The sequence below is a fragment of the Artemia sp. Qi Xiang Cuo genome, chromosome 11 (genome assembly GCF_049724085.1).
Source record: "Artemia sp. Qi Xiang Cuo chromosome 11, ASM4972408v1, whole genome shotgun sequence".
In the NCBI taxonomy this organism is placed as follows: Eukaryota; Metazoa; Arthropoda; class Branchiopoda; order Anostraca; family Artemiidae; genus Artemia; species Artemia sp. Qi Xiang Cuo.
In genome coordinates, this window is record NC_142804.1 from 8474275 (window position 1) to 8491060 (window position 16786).

The 16786-nt window shown below is 36.2% G+C and overlaps 1 protein-coding gene across 2 annotated transcripts in view; it reads left to right on the top strand.

The window, feature by feature from the left end:
• Positions 1-16786, top strand: part of dnc (phosphodiesterase dunce) — a 562555-nt gene that overhangs the window by 64256 nt on the left and 481513 nt on the right. For both annotated transcript variants that reach the window (XM_089096264.1, XM_089096265.1), the window contains exon 3: positions 7833-7941. In XM_089096264.1, coding sequence (XP_088952390.1) covers positions 7833-7941 — 109 coding nt within the window. The remainder of the gene's footprint in view (positions 1-7832; positions 7942-16786) is intronic.

The window sequence follows — 16786 nt, forward strand, 5'->3', positions numbered from 1 at the left end:
ACGGCTTGGGGTATGAAGTTGAAACTTTCAGGGCTTGTTGATGGGAGCGTTGAAATAACCGAAAGGCATTATTTTTGTGCTAATACGACTACATCTGCAGCTACTACAACTGATACTGATATTAAAGCTGCTGCTACTTCCATTACTACTGATGCTACTACTACAGCTAAAGTCAAGGGTATTAAGGAGCAAATTTCAGGATATATTGAGAGGATGTTAACTAAATCAGCTCACACCGAAAGCATGTAGTTTGTCAAAAGGGCGCACCAGCGATATCTCAGGAACGCCTTACAGCATTAAGTGAAAACTTTCAGGGTAAGTTGAGGCCGACCTTTAACAAACCAAAAGCCACTATGTGCAAATTGACACTATTACTACTACTATTACTGTTATGACTACTACTTTTATCGTGGCAAGGAGTTTTAAGGTGAAATTTTCAGAGAATATTTAGGGGTATTTTGAACGAAATCAAACTGCATTATGCACATTCAGATAATTAAAAGAATGTATGAGAAACTTCTCACGAAGATCTTAGAGTGTTAAGTTGAAGCTTTTAGCTTGTATTGAGACGCATGTTGAACTGAAAAAAGGTACTCAGTGCTACTAATGCTACTTCTACTACAGCTACTATGACGACGACTACTACTATTAATGCTAAAGATATAAAGATGAAACATTCAGGAATGTTTAGGGGGATGTTGAACTAAATCAAACACACTCTATGAGTGCAGTTTGTTAAAAGGGCGCATCAGCAATATCCCAGAAAAATTATAAGGTCTTAAGTCCAAACTTTCAAGGTATGTTAAGGGGGATGGTAAACTATCCAAAAGGCACAATGTGCATGCTACTACTACCACTACCTTTGCAACTGATACTGCTAATAGGATTACTATTAGTAGTACTACTGAAGCTAAGGGTCTTACATTAAAACTTCCAGGGAATGTCGGGGAGGATCTTCAACTAAATCAAAACACACTTTGTCGATTCAGGCTGCAGAAAGGGCGTAACAGCTATGTACTAGCAAAAGCTTAGAGCAGTGGTTCTCAAACTGTGGTACGCGTACCCCTTGGGGGTACGCAAAAAATTTTAGGGGACACGCGGCCGGCAAACAAAAAAAAAGCAACCCCTTAACTCTGGGATTGGCAATTTTATTTATATTTTAGCAATAGAATACACAGTACCGGTAACTGAGAATGGGTACCTTAAATGTTTTGCGCATAAAAAGGGGTATAATGTCTAAATAAGTTTGAGAACCACTGGCTTAGAGTATCAAGTTTAAACTGTCAGTGCGTGCTGAGGGGGACGTTGGAACAACTAAAAGGTACCATATGCACACTACTGCTGCTACTGTTGTTACTACTACTAAGGCGGCTACTACTACTGAGAGGGATTTTGAATTAAATTAAAACACGCCTTGTGTATGCAGGGTGTCATAAGGGCGTATGAGCAGTATCTAAAAAACGGCTAAGAATAATAGGTTGAAACTTAAAGGGCATGTTAAGGGGTATGTTGAACTAATAAAAATGTGCTATGTGCATACTACTAATACAAGTACCAATAGTACTACTAATGCTACTGCTATTAGTACTACTATTACTACGTTTAATATTAACGTGGAACTTTCAGGGCCTGTTGTTTGGGGGGGGGGCATTGGGCTAAATCAAAACATATTGTGTGTGCAGGTTATCAAAAGGGTGAATCAACAATATCTCAGAAAGGGCTAAAAGTATTAAGGTTAAACTATCAGGGCAAGAAGAGGGGATATTGAATTAGACCAAAACGGTACAATTTGAATACTTTTACTGCTAATACTACTAATATTACTTACTTACTTTACTTTTGGCGGGAACCAGACGATGAACTGTCCTGCCCGGCACCAAAATATCTTGGGATGACTTCTGACGACGACTCGAACCTGTCGGCTGCAGCTTCTCCGGCGATCTTCAGCCAGTCTTTGCCCCATCTCCGACCGTGTCTCCTGAATCCTCCCCACGGTTCCAGGTCCTCCTTGAATTTTTGTCACAGTTTCTTCTTTTGTCCTCTTGGTGTACGTGTCCAGGAGGGGGCTGGTTAGCATATAAGGATGTCTCGCCATATCGTCCCTTCAGGACGGCACAATGTGAGGGCGAGGTGCTTCAGTCAATGTTTTTAATGATAAGCGTTATCTCATCTGATTGGCCACAGCGACTCTTTAACTCACTGTTGGAAATCCTATCCCATCTCTTAATGCGGAGGATGTAACGAAGGCAGCGGTGGTCGAACACGTCCAAAGTTCTCGCATCTTCAGTCTTGATCGGCCATGTCTCGCAAGCATACAGAAGTTCTGCTCGAACAGTTGCACCATAGATTCTGACTTTTGTTTTGGTTGAGATCTCCCGTCTGGTCCATAATGCTTTTTCAGACTAGTAAAGACTCCCCAGGCTTTTGTTATGCGGGCAGAGATATCCCTTTCAGCTCCGCCATCTGGTGTTATGATAGAGCCAAGATACTTGAATTCCTCAACGCTTTCTATTGGCTCACCGTCGAGGGTAACTTGGCAAGGAGCAGGTTGGTTGAGAGCCAGTACTTTAGTCTTTGCGCCGCTGATGGCCAGTCCAATGCGCTTTGAGACCTCATAGGTATCGTCGATCATGCCTTGTAAGCTGTCGGCGGTAGTTTCCAGCTCAGCAACGTCGTCTGCGAAGTCCAGATCTGTCAGGGGCTGGAGGAAACCATCTATTTGTCCGAAGACTATTCCGTTGTGGTTTCTCATTGCATTATACATGATCCAGTCTATCGTGTAGTTGAATAATGTAGGCAAAAGGGGGCATCCCTGCTTTACCCCAAACTCCAATGGAAACTTAGGGGTGTAATTGCTGGAAACACGGATGCAAGTCTCAGTATCCTTATACGCACTTCGGAGTATCTCAATGATCTCCTTTGGCGCACCATCTTCAGCCATAATTTTCCATAGGTCCTCTCTGATGAGAGAGTCGAAGGCAGCTGCAAAGTCAATAAAGGCGATGAGAAGGGGTAGATGAAACCTGCTGAACTGCTGAAGGATGAGGCGAATCGTCAATATCTGTTCTGGACAGCCTCTGCTTGGTCTGAAGCCTGCTTGTTCAGGACGGGTTAACTTGTCACGTGCGTCTTTGAATTGATTCAGAAGAATGACGCAGAAGATCTTCATGGCATGGTCGATCAGGGAGATACCTCTATAGTTTCCGCAAATGGCCTTATCTCCTTTTTTGTATAGCAGAACGAGGACTGATACTTTCCAGTCTTTTGGGAAGGTCTTCGTTATCCACACCTAGACAAACAGCTCGGTTAGGCGGCATAGTAGAGTTGGTGAGGCCTTGAACATTTCAGAAGGGATCCCATCCTCTCCAGGAGTTTTATTGTTTTTCATGCACTTCAGCGCTTTTTGTACGTCCGCAATACTTGGCGGATCGAAGTTTACTGCGTAGGGCTCTGTAGCAGCACTCGAGGAGGCAGGTAGATCGCACGGGGTTTTGTCAGGGTTCAGTAGCTCAGAAAAATGCTCTCGCCAACGTTCCATGCGTCCTTCTTCTGTTCGGATGAGTTCTCCGGACTTATCTTTCAGTGTGTCAACCGTTACAGGAGCTTATCCAGTCGCTTCTTTCAGTAGTTTGAACACTTTACTGCTGTTGTGGCGCCTGGACGCTTGTTCCAACTCATTCGCCAGATCTGACCAGTATTGTTCTCTGTCCCGTTTCAGTGACTGTTTAACTGCTTTGCTGGCTACTTTTAAGGGTTCTTTTGCACCTCCCACGAGGGTTCGCTTCTTCTCAACTAGTTCTATGGTGTGGTCAGAGATCCAGGCTTGCTGTTTTCGTTTTGTGTGGCCAAGCACCTCCTCAGCTACGTCCTGTGTCGCAATTTTTATCTCCGCCCATTCTTCATCGACGAGTGAGAGACGATTCAAGGCATCGAACCGGTTGCTTAGCTTTAACTCTAAGTCGGCTTTGATTTCCGGGCATCTTAGTTTCGAAACATCGAAGCACTTCCCTGCCTTCTGTCGCTTCTTTCTACTAAGGCGGTGACGGACTTTGCAAGTGAGGAGATAGTGGTCGGATCCATTTAAAGATCCTGTGTCTGCTCCTCTGTATACCCGGGTATCTGTGCAGGAGCTCCTCCATCTTCTGCTGACTAAGATGTGGTGGATCTGGGCTGTTGTTACGCCGTCGTTCGAACGCCATGTAACGAGGTGGAGTCTCTTGTGCTCAAAGAGAGTGTTTGTGATGCATAGGTTGTTGTATCTGGCTAGCTGTAAGAGCCTTTCTCCATTGATGCATCTGTCACCAACGGTGTGGCGGCCAATAACTGCTGCTGTGTCGGGGTCTACTCTGCCAAGCCGGGCGTTCCAGTCTCCAGCTGCAAAGAGTATGTCACGCCTTGGTGTCTTGTCAATGATTCGTTGTAGGTCATAATAAAAGGCATCTTTGACCGCGTCACTACTGTCCCTTATCGGAGCGTAAACGGCGATTATGGTTATGTGGCTAATGTGGCCTCTCAGTCTGATCATGGCGATCCTTGGTGACACTGGCTCATAGGCACCCATATGGAGGGGCAGGGGGGGCTCTTGCCGCCCCCCCTGGCTGAATGATGCTGCTTTATTTTTATATTTTTGTTCTGAGATTTCTATTATATAGCAATAAAAGTAGCAATTAGACGAAGTTTGCCCCCCCCCCTGGAATTCAGCTTATGGACGCTCATGCACTGGCTCCCAAGAGATGACGCATGACGCAGTAGGACTGTCTATTAGGAACCCAACTCCTTGCTGGCCGGAACCATCATTGGGACCCGAGTTATAGAACTGGAATGAGTCAGATTCGGAAACGGTCAACTTTTTGGACAGAACATCATTAAGTCTCGTTTCTGACGGACAAAAAACGTTGATTTTGTACTTCTGCAGCTCCCTTGCAAGGAGTAGTTGCGTGGATTCCAACTTGCAGCTGCGAACATTCCACGCACCAATATTCAGATGTTTTCTTGATCGGGCGGCTAGCATACTTGTCGGGCCAGGCACTACCCTGACCTGGTCCGCGTCGGCTACCGCGAACGCCGTAATAGTAGTATCTCTCTGCATTTGATCTTCAATATCCATTGGTGTTTCATAGGAATTGACTTGACCAAAGGCTCTCACTATGACTTCTGCTACTATGACTACTACTATTTCTAATGCTAAGGGTATAGTTAAAACTTCCATGGAATGATGATGTGCATGTGGGTCACCAAAGGAGAGTATTAACAATTTCCCAGCAACACCTTATGGTATTAAGCTGTAAACCCCCCCCCCCGGGCTACCAATAGTATTACCACTCCTCTACTGCTTCGACTACTACCGCTGCTTCTATTTCTGCTAATATTGTACTAAATCAAAATAGTGTATTTGCATCCAGTTTTTAAAATGTACCAGGTTGTCATGAAATCCAGAATTTATATCTTGTGACTGGGATAGGGTATAAAGTGGAAGCTTTCAAGGAAACTTTATATTGCTTTACAATTAGTTCAAAAGGCACTATGTGTATGCTGGTTGTCAATAAAACATCTCGGCAACATCCCATTAATAACTGAGAATATCCGGTTGAAACTATTAGGGCTGCTACCATTACTATTTCCACTCTTGCTATTGAATAAAATCAAAAGGGTGTATGTGCATTCAAGTTGTCAAAGTGGCATAGATGCAAAGTCTTAGAAATTGCGTACGGCGTCAAATTTTATTTTTTTGGTGAAAGTTAAGGTGTTCAGGGAAAGTTTGGAACAAAATCAAAATATACTATGCATATCTAAATTTTCAAAGGGCGCTTATTATGAAATTGTTGAAAAATTTTGTCCGGCATATAAATAGTAAGGCAAAATCTGGATTCTTATAGAGAAAACCCGAAGGTTTAACTTATTCTTTTTTTAGCCACAAAGAAAAGTAAACAGCTAAATTAAGCCAAAGATGAACAAAAATAAAGTCAAATAGCTTTTCAAGTGCAAAACTATCATGAATCACCATCAATAAATAAATGAAACCATAGCTCACAGAAATTATAATAAATAACCGAGTCAAACTCAAAACAAGCAGAATTTAAGAGGACTGAATTTGAACTTTACGTAAAAAAAGAACATATTCTAAATTTTTTCTCTGTTTTTAACTTTAATAAATCCAAAATTATTAAGACTTTCAGGAATGAATATCATTATATATATTAAATTGTAAATCCCCATTCATTTGTTTTTGTTGTTTTTTCAGTAGTCTTGGTTATAGTGGTAATTTTTTTTCTTTTTTTCAAAATTAACATTTGGTTACTTATTGTAATTTCTGTTTGTTTTGAGTTCATTTATTTATTCATAGTGATTTATGGTATTTTTACTCCTTGAACAAAGCTTCTGCAGTAAGGAGTAAGTAAGGAGGCGATGGCCCTTTGTTGTCTGAGCCGACACTCCATTTATGAGTCCCCCCTTAATAATGATAATTATAACGAACCTCAAACGTGACGGGAGTATTAATTGTATCGAATATTTTAATTTTGCACAGCTGAGTAACAGTCGACTATAGCAAATTTTACTAGCAGCCTGACTGAAGCGAGAAAATGTAAAAGCCAAAACCGGATGGGAGTGGTGTGTCAAAATATGCTACTCACTAGCACAAACGTTCTTTACTTTTTATACCACCCCCCCCCCCTTATTGCTTCCATATGCATGTCAGTAGTGGATTCAGGACGTTGGGAGGGAGAAGTACTAGATTTTATAGTACCTTTTCTCTCTTGTCTCTGGCTCAAAATTTTCTTAGGACGGGGGCTAGAATTTTTTCTGTAGTTTGTAATGAATAGGACTATTAAAGGTACACTTGCATAATTGTTGTTATTTTTTCATTTTCCTTTTCCCTTACTTTGATAGACAGATCTGTATAAACACAAGTGAAAACGAATGGCGAGAATATGGGGGGCTTAGGGCATATCTCTAGCACTAATGGTGGCACAGTATGCTCCCTGGTCTGGTTCTTGGAAATTAGATACTGTTAAACTATAAAAAAAGAAGTATTGGAGTTCTACTAAAGTGGTGTCCAGTGCAGTTGCCTTTACTACTTACACTGTGATACCTTTTGCGTTCAACTCAGGGGCTCTGTGCTCAATTTATCCAGTATCCTATCCATAGACAATTTTCCTTTTTTATTTTCATCTGAGGTTAATTGCCGAGATTTCTGATGAGAAAGGGATTACAAAGAACTTGTATTTATGTGGTGTTATAAAGATTCTTAATTTTTTACAAGTATTTGGGAAAGAGTGGGTCATAGGCAGCGTAATATCCCACTTGGCCCCCTTGCCACTGTGTTAATATATAAATGCATTTTACAGCTTATACTGTATTTATACAACTTTGTATAAGAACACAAATTTTTGAACAAAATAATTTGCATCACTTTTCCATTTATTCTGCTATTTTACTCTTGTTTTCATATCATCAAAACAGGAAAGATATATTTATGGATTCACTTGAGCATTGTTAATGTCAGTGTTATGTTTGTAACATAGTGTATGTAATATTATGTATACAATGTAATGTAATGTTTATGTGAATGCATAAACAAATTTATTTACTTTCTTTTTTTTTAAGTGAAGGTCGTAATTTAAGCATGCCTCCTATAATTTCGGTACAAACAACAAAACAAGAAAGAGACTTTCTCACAACACAAAAAGATGTGTACTGATTCTCCTATAACAAGGTGTTATGTAAGTTGTAAGCCTCTTAAGTGCAATTTCTTGTTCCCTGCAATCTACATCATTATTTATTTTTAAGGCGAAGAAAGAAATGGGACTTATCAGTGATCTATTTATTTCTAGGTAATTCATTGGTTTTGGTTCCAAGAAAGGTTTATCAGAAGATGCTAAAAAGTCATCAAAATTTATTTAGAAAGAAGAAAGTTCGCAGGCATACACTTGCTAATCTACGGTAAGTGCAGTTTATAATTCGCTGCACAGAACACATTATAGTTTTTGAGGGAGGGAGGGGTGGCTAAGAACCAAAACTTAGTGACTAGCAAGAAACTTGCTTATTTAGGTTAACTGTCGTTTTTCGTATTAATTCTCTATTTAAGGAATTATTCCCTTACCTCTCAGAGCTAGCACCGTTTTCATTTGCATATCTGTCATATTATATTTAGTATACCACAACACGTAGAAACTTAGAAGCAAAGGCTTCACTTGCATTTAATTGTTTATTCATGAGAAAAACTATAATCAAATGATTCAAGAAATCAAATTCATTGATTATATTTTAGTTTCATTGATCATATATTATTCATTGAAAAACTATAAGAAAAACTATAATAGAAAACTATAATTCATAAGAAAAACTATAATCAAATGATTCAAGAAATCAAATTCACTAATCATAATTTTATTTTCATTGATCATATATTATTCATTGAAAAACTATAAGAAAAACTATAATCATAAGAAAAACAATAATCAAATAGAAAAACTATAATATAAGACTTAATAGAAAAACCCAAGGCCGTAACCAGGGGGGGGGGTTACCGGGTTTGAACCCCCCCCCCCCCCCCCGAAATTTTTGACCGTCTCGAAAATAAGTCGGAAATTAGTAAAAACTAGGTAAAAATCAGTAAAATTAATTGAAAACTGAGTCAAAAATTAGTAAAACCCCTCCCCCCAAAAAAAAAGTCAAAAATTAGTAAAACCCCCCCTGAACAAAAATCCTGGATACGGCCCTGGAAAAACTATAACAGAAAACTATAATTCGTAAGAAAAACTATAATCAAATGATTCAAGATATCAAATTCATTGATCATATTTTATTTTCATTTATCATATATTATTCATTGAAAAACTATAAGAAAAACTATAAGAAAAACTATAATAGAAAACTATAATTCATAAGAAAAACTATAATCAAATGATTCAAGAAATCAAATTCATTGATCATAATTTTATTTTCATTGATCATATATTATTCATTGAAAAACTATAAGAAAAACTATAATCATAAGAAAAACTATAATCAAATAGAAAAACTATAATATAAAACTTAATAGAAAAACTATAACAAAAAACTATAATTCATAAGAAAAACTATAATCAAATGATTCAAGAAATCAAATTCATTGATCATATTTTATTTTCATTGAACATATATAATTCATTGATCATATTTTTTTAAATAATAGTACAATAATTTTTTTATTTGTTCTATCTTTTTTGTATATAACTCCACTTGTGACGCATGTCTTTTGGTGGGAAATAAAATTCTTTGATTCATTCACACTCTTTAAAATAATAGTAAGAAAACGTACTTATCTCAGTATTAAGCGCCCAATTAGTTAAAAACTTACATTCAAACTTACGCCTGAGGCATAGATATGTGTGTAGGTTTTCAAGTAATTGGGTTACCAGGGTCATTTAATACCGGTCCTATTAAGGACAAGTTTTTCTGACGTAGATTTCTAGTTCATGATATACAAGTTTTTTTTTTAGGTTAAATCCGTGGTCATTCATCTGTAAGTTGATTATTAGTTTTTTTTTTTAAATTGGCTATTCGTTTCATGGGTTTCATTAATAGAACGAGTAATATTTTTGAAAAGGGTCATTACTTCTTTAGTTTACGAGATTTGCGAATTTTTTGCGAAAAGGTATTTGCGTAAAGGTATTGCGATGGTTAAGAATGCCTCACGGGTGAAACTCCCCTTTTTCGAAAATCGGGCTCCCTGTTTTCAAAACCCCTTTTTCTTCTGAGGCTTGGAGCATTTGGTGGCTAGATATTAAACGCAAGGAAATTTATATAATTGCAATCTGCATAAAAACCCAATTCCTGTCAATTGTTATCAAAATTCCATTTTTGAAGTTTCGCTTACTATTGAGTCGTATCCCCCAACGCCACCTATGAAAAGATTCTTTTAAAAGAAACACTTCAAATTGAAAAAAGAAATCATAAGCAAATAATCTTAACAAAGTTTAATCTCTTCCAAAAGAAACTTAAAAAGTAAACATAGTCAACCCATTTTTCACTGGCAAATTCCTACGATATTTTTGAGTATATAAAAAATATAATTTCCCATTCCTGTTAAACTTTAATTGAACAAATATTAGACAAATCTACTTCACTTATACCAGTAGAATTATCAGGCAAGATTTCTGTCTCAAGAGGTTTATCCGATATTGGAATACGGTTTTTTAGAATGTGCCATTGAAGATGTATCGCTTCTGGAACTTATTTTTAGCCTCAGGTTCTTTACAGGGCTTCTGTCTTCTTCATTAGCATCTATCTTTCCTTTTTCAACCGACCACTTCGTTTCCGTAGCCTCAGAGTTTCTAAGTTTTCTTTTCAGCTTTTACTGGGTTTTCTTTTCTACTTTTCCTATAAGTGCTTCATCTTTCATATCAAGTGGAATTTCCTTCTTTGGTTCGCTTATTTCACACTTGGAATGAAAGTCCAATTCGTCATAACGAGGATGTAAAGATCCTGATGCCGGCAGAGCATAGGACTTTAACTCACTTTCTGTTAGTTTGTTTATCACTATTGTAGAGGACTTCAATTGTCTCCGAATTCCAGGTATTTCAGCGAGCCTAATGAAACATCTTTCTGTCATTTTTTTTATTTCCTGAAATGGAAACAGAGATCATTGAAATATTGATCTTTTTTCTGCATTGGCAAAAAATATATTGCATTCAAAATTCTTTACAGTCTCATGAAATGTAATTAAACAAATATAAAAGATTTTTCAACTAAAGTAAGGAGCAAGTTTAAAACTCATAACAGATTGAAGCTACTTTGTATATAAGGGAGGGACACCCTATTTTCTTTAAAAAATTTGGAAAAAAGCCAACTTCACAATAAAGAGTAAGGAGTTAAGGATGAGACAGACTTTTGATCTTTTACATAATTAAATAAATAAATAAATAAAAAAAAACTTGCGAATATTTTCATTCTAACTTAACTTGTAGGAAATAATCGAAGCAAACTCAAAACGCGCAAATCCCCTACGTCTTCCCAATTTAATTTTCTTTCATATGAATACTTTTAATTTTAAACTTAAAATATGCTAAATTCTTGATTTTAATTCTAACTTAAACTTCAAAATAAAGAGTAATGGGGTTAAGGATGAGACAGACTTTTGAACTTTTACATAATTAAATAAATAAATAAAAAAAAAAAAAACTTGCGAATATTTTCATTCTAACTTAACTTGTAGGAAATAATCGAAGCAAACTCAAAACGAGCAAATCCCCTATGTCTTCCCAATTTAATTTTCTTTCATATGAATACTTGTCATAATTTGGAAAAAACCAATTAGCTGGGATGGCAAATGGACACTTTTAGTGGCTTTTGGATACTTTTTTTTACTTTGAAGGACACAGAGACACTATTGAGTCAAAAAGGGCAACTTTTTGAAAAAAAGGACACTTTTTGAAAAAAAGGATACTTTTTGGACTTTTTCCAAAATCAAAACCAAATGGCTTTATTTTCTTCTTTTTTTTTTGACTGCTTTTAATTTGTACTTTACTTTTAGGCTTTGGTAACGGCTTACACACTCTTTCTGTCATTTTTTTATTTCCTGAAATGGAAACAGAGATCATTGAAATATTGATCTTTTTTCTGAATTGGCAAAAAATATTGCATTCAAAATTCTTTATAGTCTCATGAAATGTAATTAAACAAATATAAAAGATTTTTCAACTAAAGTAAGGAGCAAGTTTAAAACTCATAACAGATTGAAGCTACTTTGTATATAAGGGAGGGACCCCCAATTTTCTTTAAGAAATTTGGAAAAAAGCCAACTTCACAATAAAGAGTAAGGAGTTAAGGATGAGACAGACTTTTGATCTTTTACATAATTAAATAAATAAATAAATAAAAAAAAACTTGCGAATATTTTCATTCTAACTTAACTTGTAGGAAATAATCGAAGCAAACTCAAAACGAGCAAATCCCCTATGTCTTCCCAATCTAATTTTCTTTCATATGAATACTTTTCATTTTAAACTTAAAATATGCTAAATTCTCGATTTTTATTCTAACTTAAACTTCACAATAAAGAGTAATGGGGTTAAGGATGAGACAGACTTTTGATCTTTTACATAATTAAATAAATAAAAAAAAAAACTTGCGAATATTTTCATTCTAACTTAACTTGTAGGAAATAATCGAAGCAAACTCAAAACGAGCAAATCCCCTATGTCTTCCCAATTTAATTTTCTTTCATATGAATACTTGTCATAATTTGGAAAAAACCAATTAGCTGGGATGCCAAATGGACACTTTTAGTGGCTTTTTGATACTTTTTTTACTTTGAAGGATACAGGGACACTATTGAGTCAAAAAGGCAACTTTAAAAAAAAGGACACTTTTTGGACATTTTCCAAAATCAAAACCAAATGGCTTGATTTTCTTCTTTTTTTGACTGCTTTTAATTTGTACTTTACTTTTAGGCTTTGGTAACGGCTTACACACACACACACACACACACACACACACACACACACACAAACACACACACACACACGCACACACACACACACGCGCACACTCACCCACACATGCGCGCACACACACGCACACGCTCACACACACACGAGCGCAAGCTCAAAAAAATACACACACACAAAAGCACACACGCGCGCGCACACACGCGCACAAACACATAAACACACACGCACACACACACACACACACACGCACACACACACACACACTCACACACACGCACACACACGCACACACACACACATGTCTGACATAGTTATTAGATATTTCGACTATGCTGAACAAAATGGCTTTCTAAAAATTTGGATTGTGTAACTTTGGGGAAATTGAAAATTGAATAGAGCATAGTTACCCTTTCAGTTTTTTTTTTTTTTTTTGCTAACTTAAACAGAGCACTAGAAATTTTAATTGTCATTAAAATTAGTCCCTAAATTAGGATGTCCGCTACTATCCTAAGCTTCAGCTGAAGCTAGCTTCAAACATTGAACCTAAAAGATTTATATTACCATAAATACGAAGTGTTTATAGAATTGGTGGTCTTTAAAAAGACCGTTGGTTAGTCATGAGTGTGATGACTATTCTAATAATTCATCATTGTTTGTCGTCCACTCAGTATGATTCCAATCTATATTAGGGACTTGCTTCTTCTTCTTCTTAGAATATCTGACACACATATTCCGAGAAGGATTATGTATTGGTACCCATCTACTAAAAAATAGAACTTCATCCTCGGGGTTGTGTATCTTACCCGGAAATTTCTCACAACCAAAATCCTCCAGGTTGAATATTGGTATATCTGACTTGCATTTCTCAATTAAAAGTCTATCAGAGGGTACATTCCCTATTGCATACAGTGCAGTTACGCCAAAAAAATAGCATATCTCTCTAACTTCATCCTGAACATGGGATAAATCCTCCCCGTTGGTATAGGATGGATGAATCGTTCTATTATACAAACCCATTTTGTTTATAAGGTAAAGTGTACTCCGCCAGCTCTCTTCACTGTACGCATACATATTATAGTTTATAAACCAGTGATAACAAGAGACCTCCTGAAGATCAGTAGTCATCAGTAGAAATGAGCATTCAAAAATCACACCACACGCTGATTTCTTCACCCCAATGTACTCACAATCAAAAACGCCATACATTTTTGAACTTATATTGATAGAATGGGTATTCAAAACTGTTTAAAAATCCAAATTGAAATTACATTATATACTAAAGAAACTGAATACATTAACATCTAAAACAAGAATTTACTCTTATCGGATTCAAAACGCTTAATATCTCAAGCATATGTGACCCACTCAGGCATATACAACTCAAATTTCATCTTTAAAACGCTAAGATATCTATTCAAGTAATCTAAAGCTTAGGATCAAAAGGTATCTGATCAAGTAATTTAAAGCTCAGGATCAATTCCATTACCGTTATAAATTGCTGAAAACTAAGTTCCTAGCAATATTACATGTAGCAAGGATCCTTTTAAACAAAAAGGCAAAATATGACTCTTCGATGTATTCATTATAATAATATAAAATATTTGAAACTTATACAAAAGGGATTCAGTTGCACGAGGGTTGAGTTAAAGGCTTTTGGACACTTTTTTACTTTGAAGAACACAGGGACACTATTGAGCCAAAAAAGGCAAAAAAAACAAACAAAAAACATGCATACTGCGTCAGTTAAAAAATTGTAAAATTTCATAAATAATTATAATTAAGAGTCAAAAACCATAGTTGCGTACCAGTATTTTAGATTTTTTTTTATAAAATATTTTTGAATAAAAACATTAGTTTTTTTCTATAATGAAACGTGTTTATTTGTTTTTTTTTCAGGGGTTTTCGGATCCACCAAGATCTAATAGAATGCTGAGAGAGGTCTAATTAAATGAGAAATTATATGTTTAAATATTATTTTTTAGTGACATCAGGATTTTGACGGAAACTAAGCCCCCATCCGAGGATCATTTTTTCCCAAATTCACCTAAGTAAAAGTTTAACATTACCATATTTACTCAAAAAAAAATAATAACTCTGTCTGAATATTATTTAATCCCTCACAGACCCGGGGGGAGGAGGACTGAATTTTTTTTTCTTTATCCTGTTTTTGATTATAGCTTTGTTTTTGGGTATTTCTACCTCTGTGGTCAGTTTTTTTTTTGTGGTCGATGGAGGGTTGGGGGGAGGGAGTTCACGTGGATGAAATATCAATGATGGAAATTTTAAATGGGGTATAGACAATCTCTATTTGTGTGGTGTCAGATTTACCAGCAATATTTAAAAACGATAAGAAACTAAATTTTAAACTAAAATTTAAACTAGAAACTAGTTTGGGGAAGAGAAATTTTCTATGTAGGTGGTGTCAGATTTCCCAGCACTATTTAAAAACGATAAGAAACTAAATTTTAAACTAAAATTTAAACTAGAAACTAGTTTAAATAAATAAAACTTTCAGTTGAAAGTTTTTCAACTGAAAGTAAGGAGCAACTTTAAAAATTCAAAAGAGCAGAAATTATTTCGTATATGAGGGGGTTCGCCCCATTCGTCAATACCTCACTCTTTAGGCTAAAGTTTGTTTATTGCTTTCAAAAGCTATTTATTCTAATTAAGCGACATTTTTGATTCAGGGGTCATTTTTAAAGAATTGTAACAAAATTTGAACTGTTTTTGGGAATTATACAGACTTGTTCTTTTTTTTTTTGGTGTCGTGGGAGGGTGGGGGGGCGGGCGGTACCTTGTAGGATCTCTCCATGGAGGAATTTTTCATGGGTGACGAGAAATTACCCCCCCTAAAAAATATAGAACCTTAATGAAAATCACACCATCATATTCAGCGTATCAGAGAACCCTACTGTAGAGGTTTCAAACGTGCCTGAGAAAATTTGGCTGATTTTCAAAAAAAGAGGAAAAAACCCCCTAAGAAATATAGAACCTTAATGAAAATCACACCATCATATTCAGCGTATCAGAGAACCCTACTGTAGAGGTTTCAAGCTCATATCTACAAAAATGTGGAATTTTACATTTTTTACCAGAAGAAAGATCACGGATGCGTGTTTATTTGTTTTTTTGTTTTTTTTTCCCAGGGGTGATCGTATCGACCCAGTGGTCCTATAATATCGTGGGAGGGCTCATTGGAACGGAAATTAAAAGTTTTAGTGTCCTTTTTAAGTGAAGAAAAAAAAATGGAGGGCAACTAGGCCCCCTCCCTCGCTTATTTTTTTCCAGAAGTCACGCAATCCAAATTTTGAGATAGCCATTTTTGTTCAGCATGGTCAAAAATATTATAAATGGGTCTTTTAGGATGACTTAATACAAACTATGTTTTTTTGCGCGGAACGTCACTTTTTTAATTAAACCCAGAAAGCTTTTAAAAAAAAAAAAAAAAATTCAGCCCCGGATTTTTGCCAGTGCGTTTAAGTGTTAAATTCCAATTAATAATATGCAAAGTCGACATAACTTTATTTCATTTTTTATGGTTAATTTAGACGAGGTTACATGGCCCGCCATGTAACCTCGTCTAAATTAACCATAAAAAAATGAAATAAAGCCTAAAGAGTGAGGTATTGACGAAGGGGCGAACCCCCTCATATACGAAATAATTTCTGTTCTTTTTAAGTTTTAAAGTTGCTCCTTACTTTCAGTTGAAAAACTTTCAACTGAAAGTTGTATTCATTTAAACTAGTTTCTAGTTTAAATTTTAGTTTAAAATTTAGTTTCTTATCGTTTTTAAATAGTGCTGGGAAATCTGACACCACCTACATAGAAAATTTCTCTTCCCCAAACTAGTTTCTAGTTTAAATTTTAGTTTAAAATTTAGTTTCTTATCGTTTTTAAATAGTGCTGGGAAATCTGACACCACCCACATAGAAAATTTCTCTTCCCCCATGAAAAATTCCTCCACGGTGAGATCCTACCACGTAACTCCCTCCCCCCCACCCCCCAACGACCACAAAAAAAAAAACAAAAACGCTGTAAACATAACCAAAACCAAAGCAATAATAAAACAAATTGCAAACCACATAACTTGCAGTCCACCACCCCGGCAAGTGAGGGATTAAATCATCCTCAAAGACATAGTTATTAGATTTTTTGAATAAATATGGCAATTTCAAACTTTTAATCCGGTGACTTTGGGAAAAAATGATCCTAGGAGGGGCTTAGTTGCCGTCCAAATCCTTAGGTCACTTAAAAAGGACACTAGAACTTTTAATTTCTATTTGAATGAGGCCTCTCTAAATATTCTAGGACCTCTGGGTCGATACAATCACCCCTGAAAAAAAAAACAAATA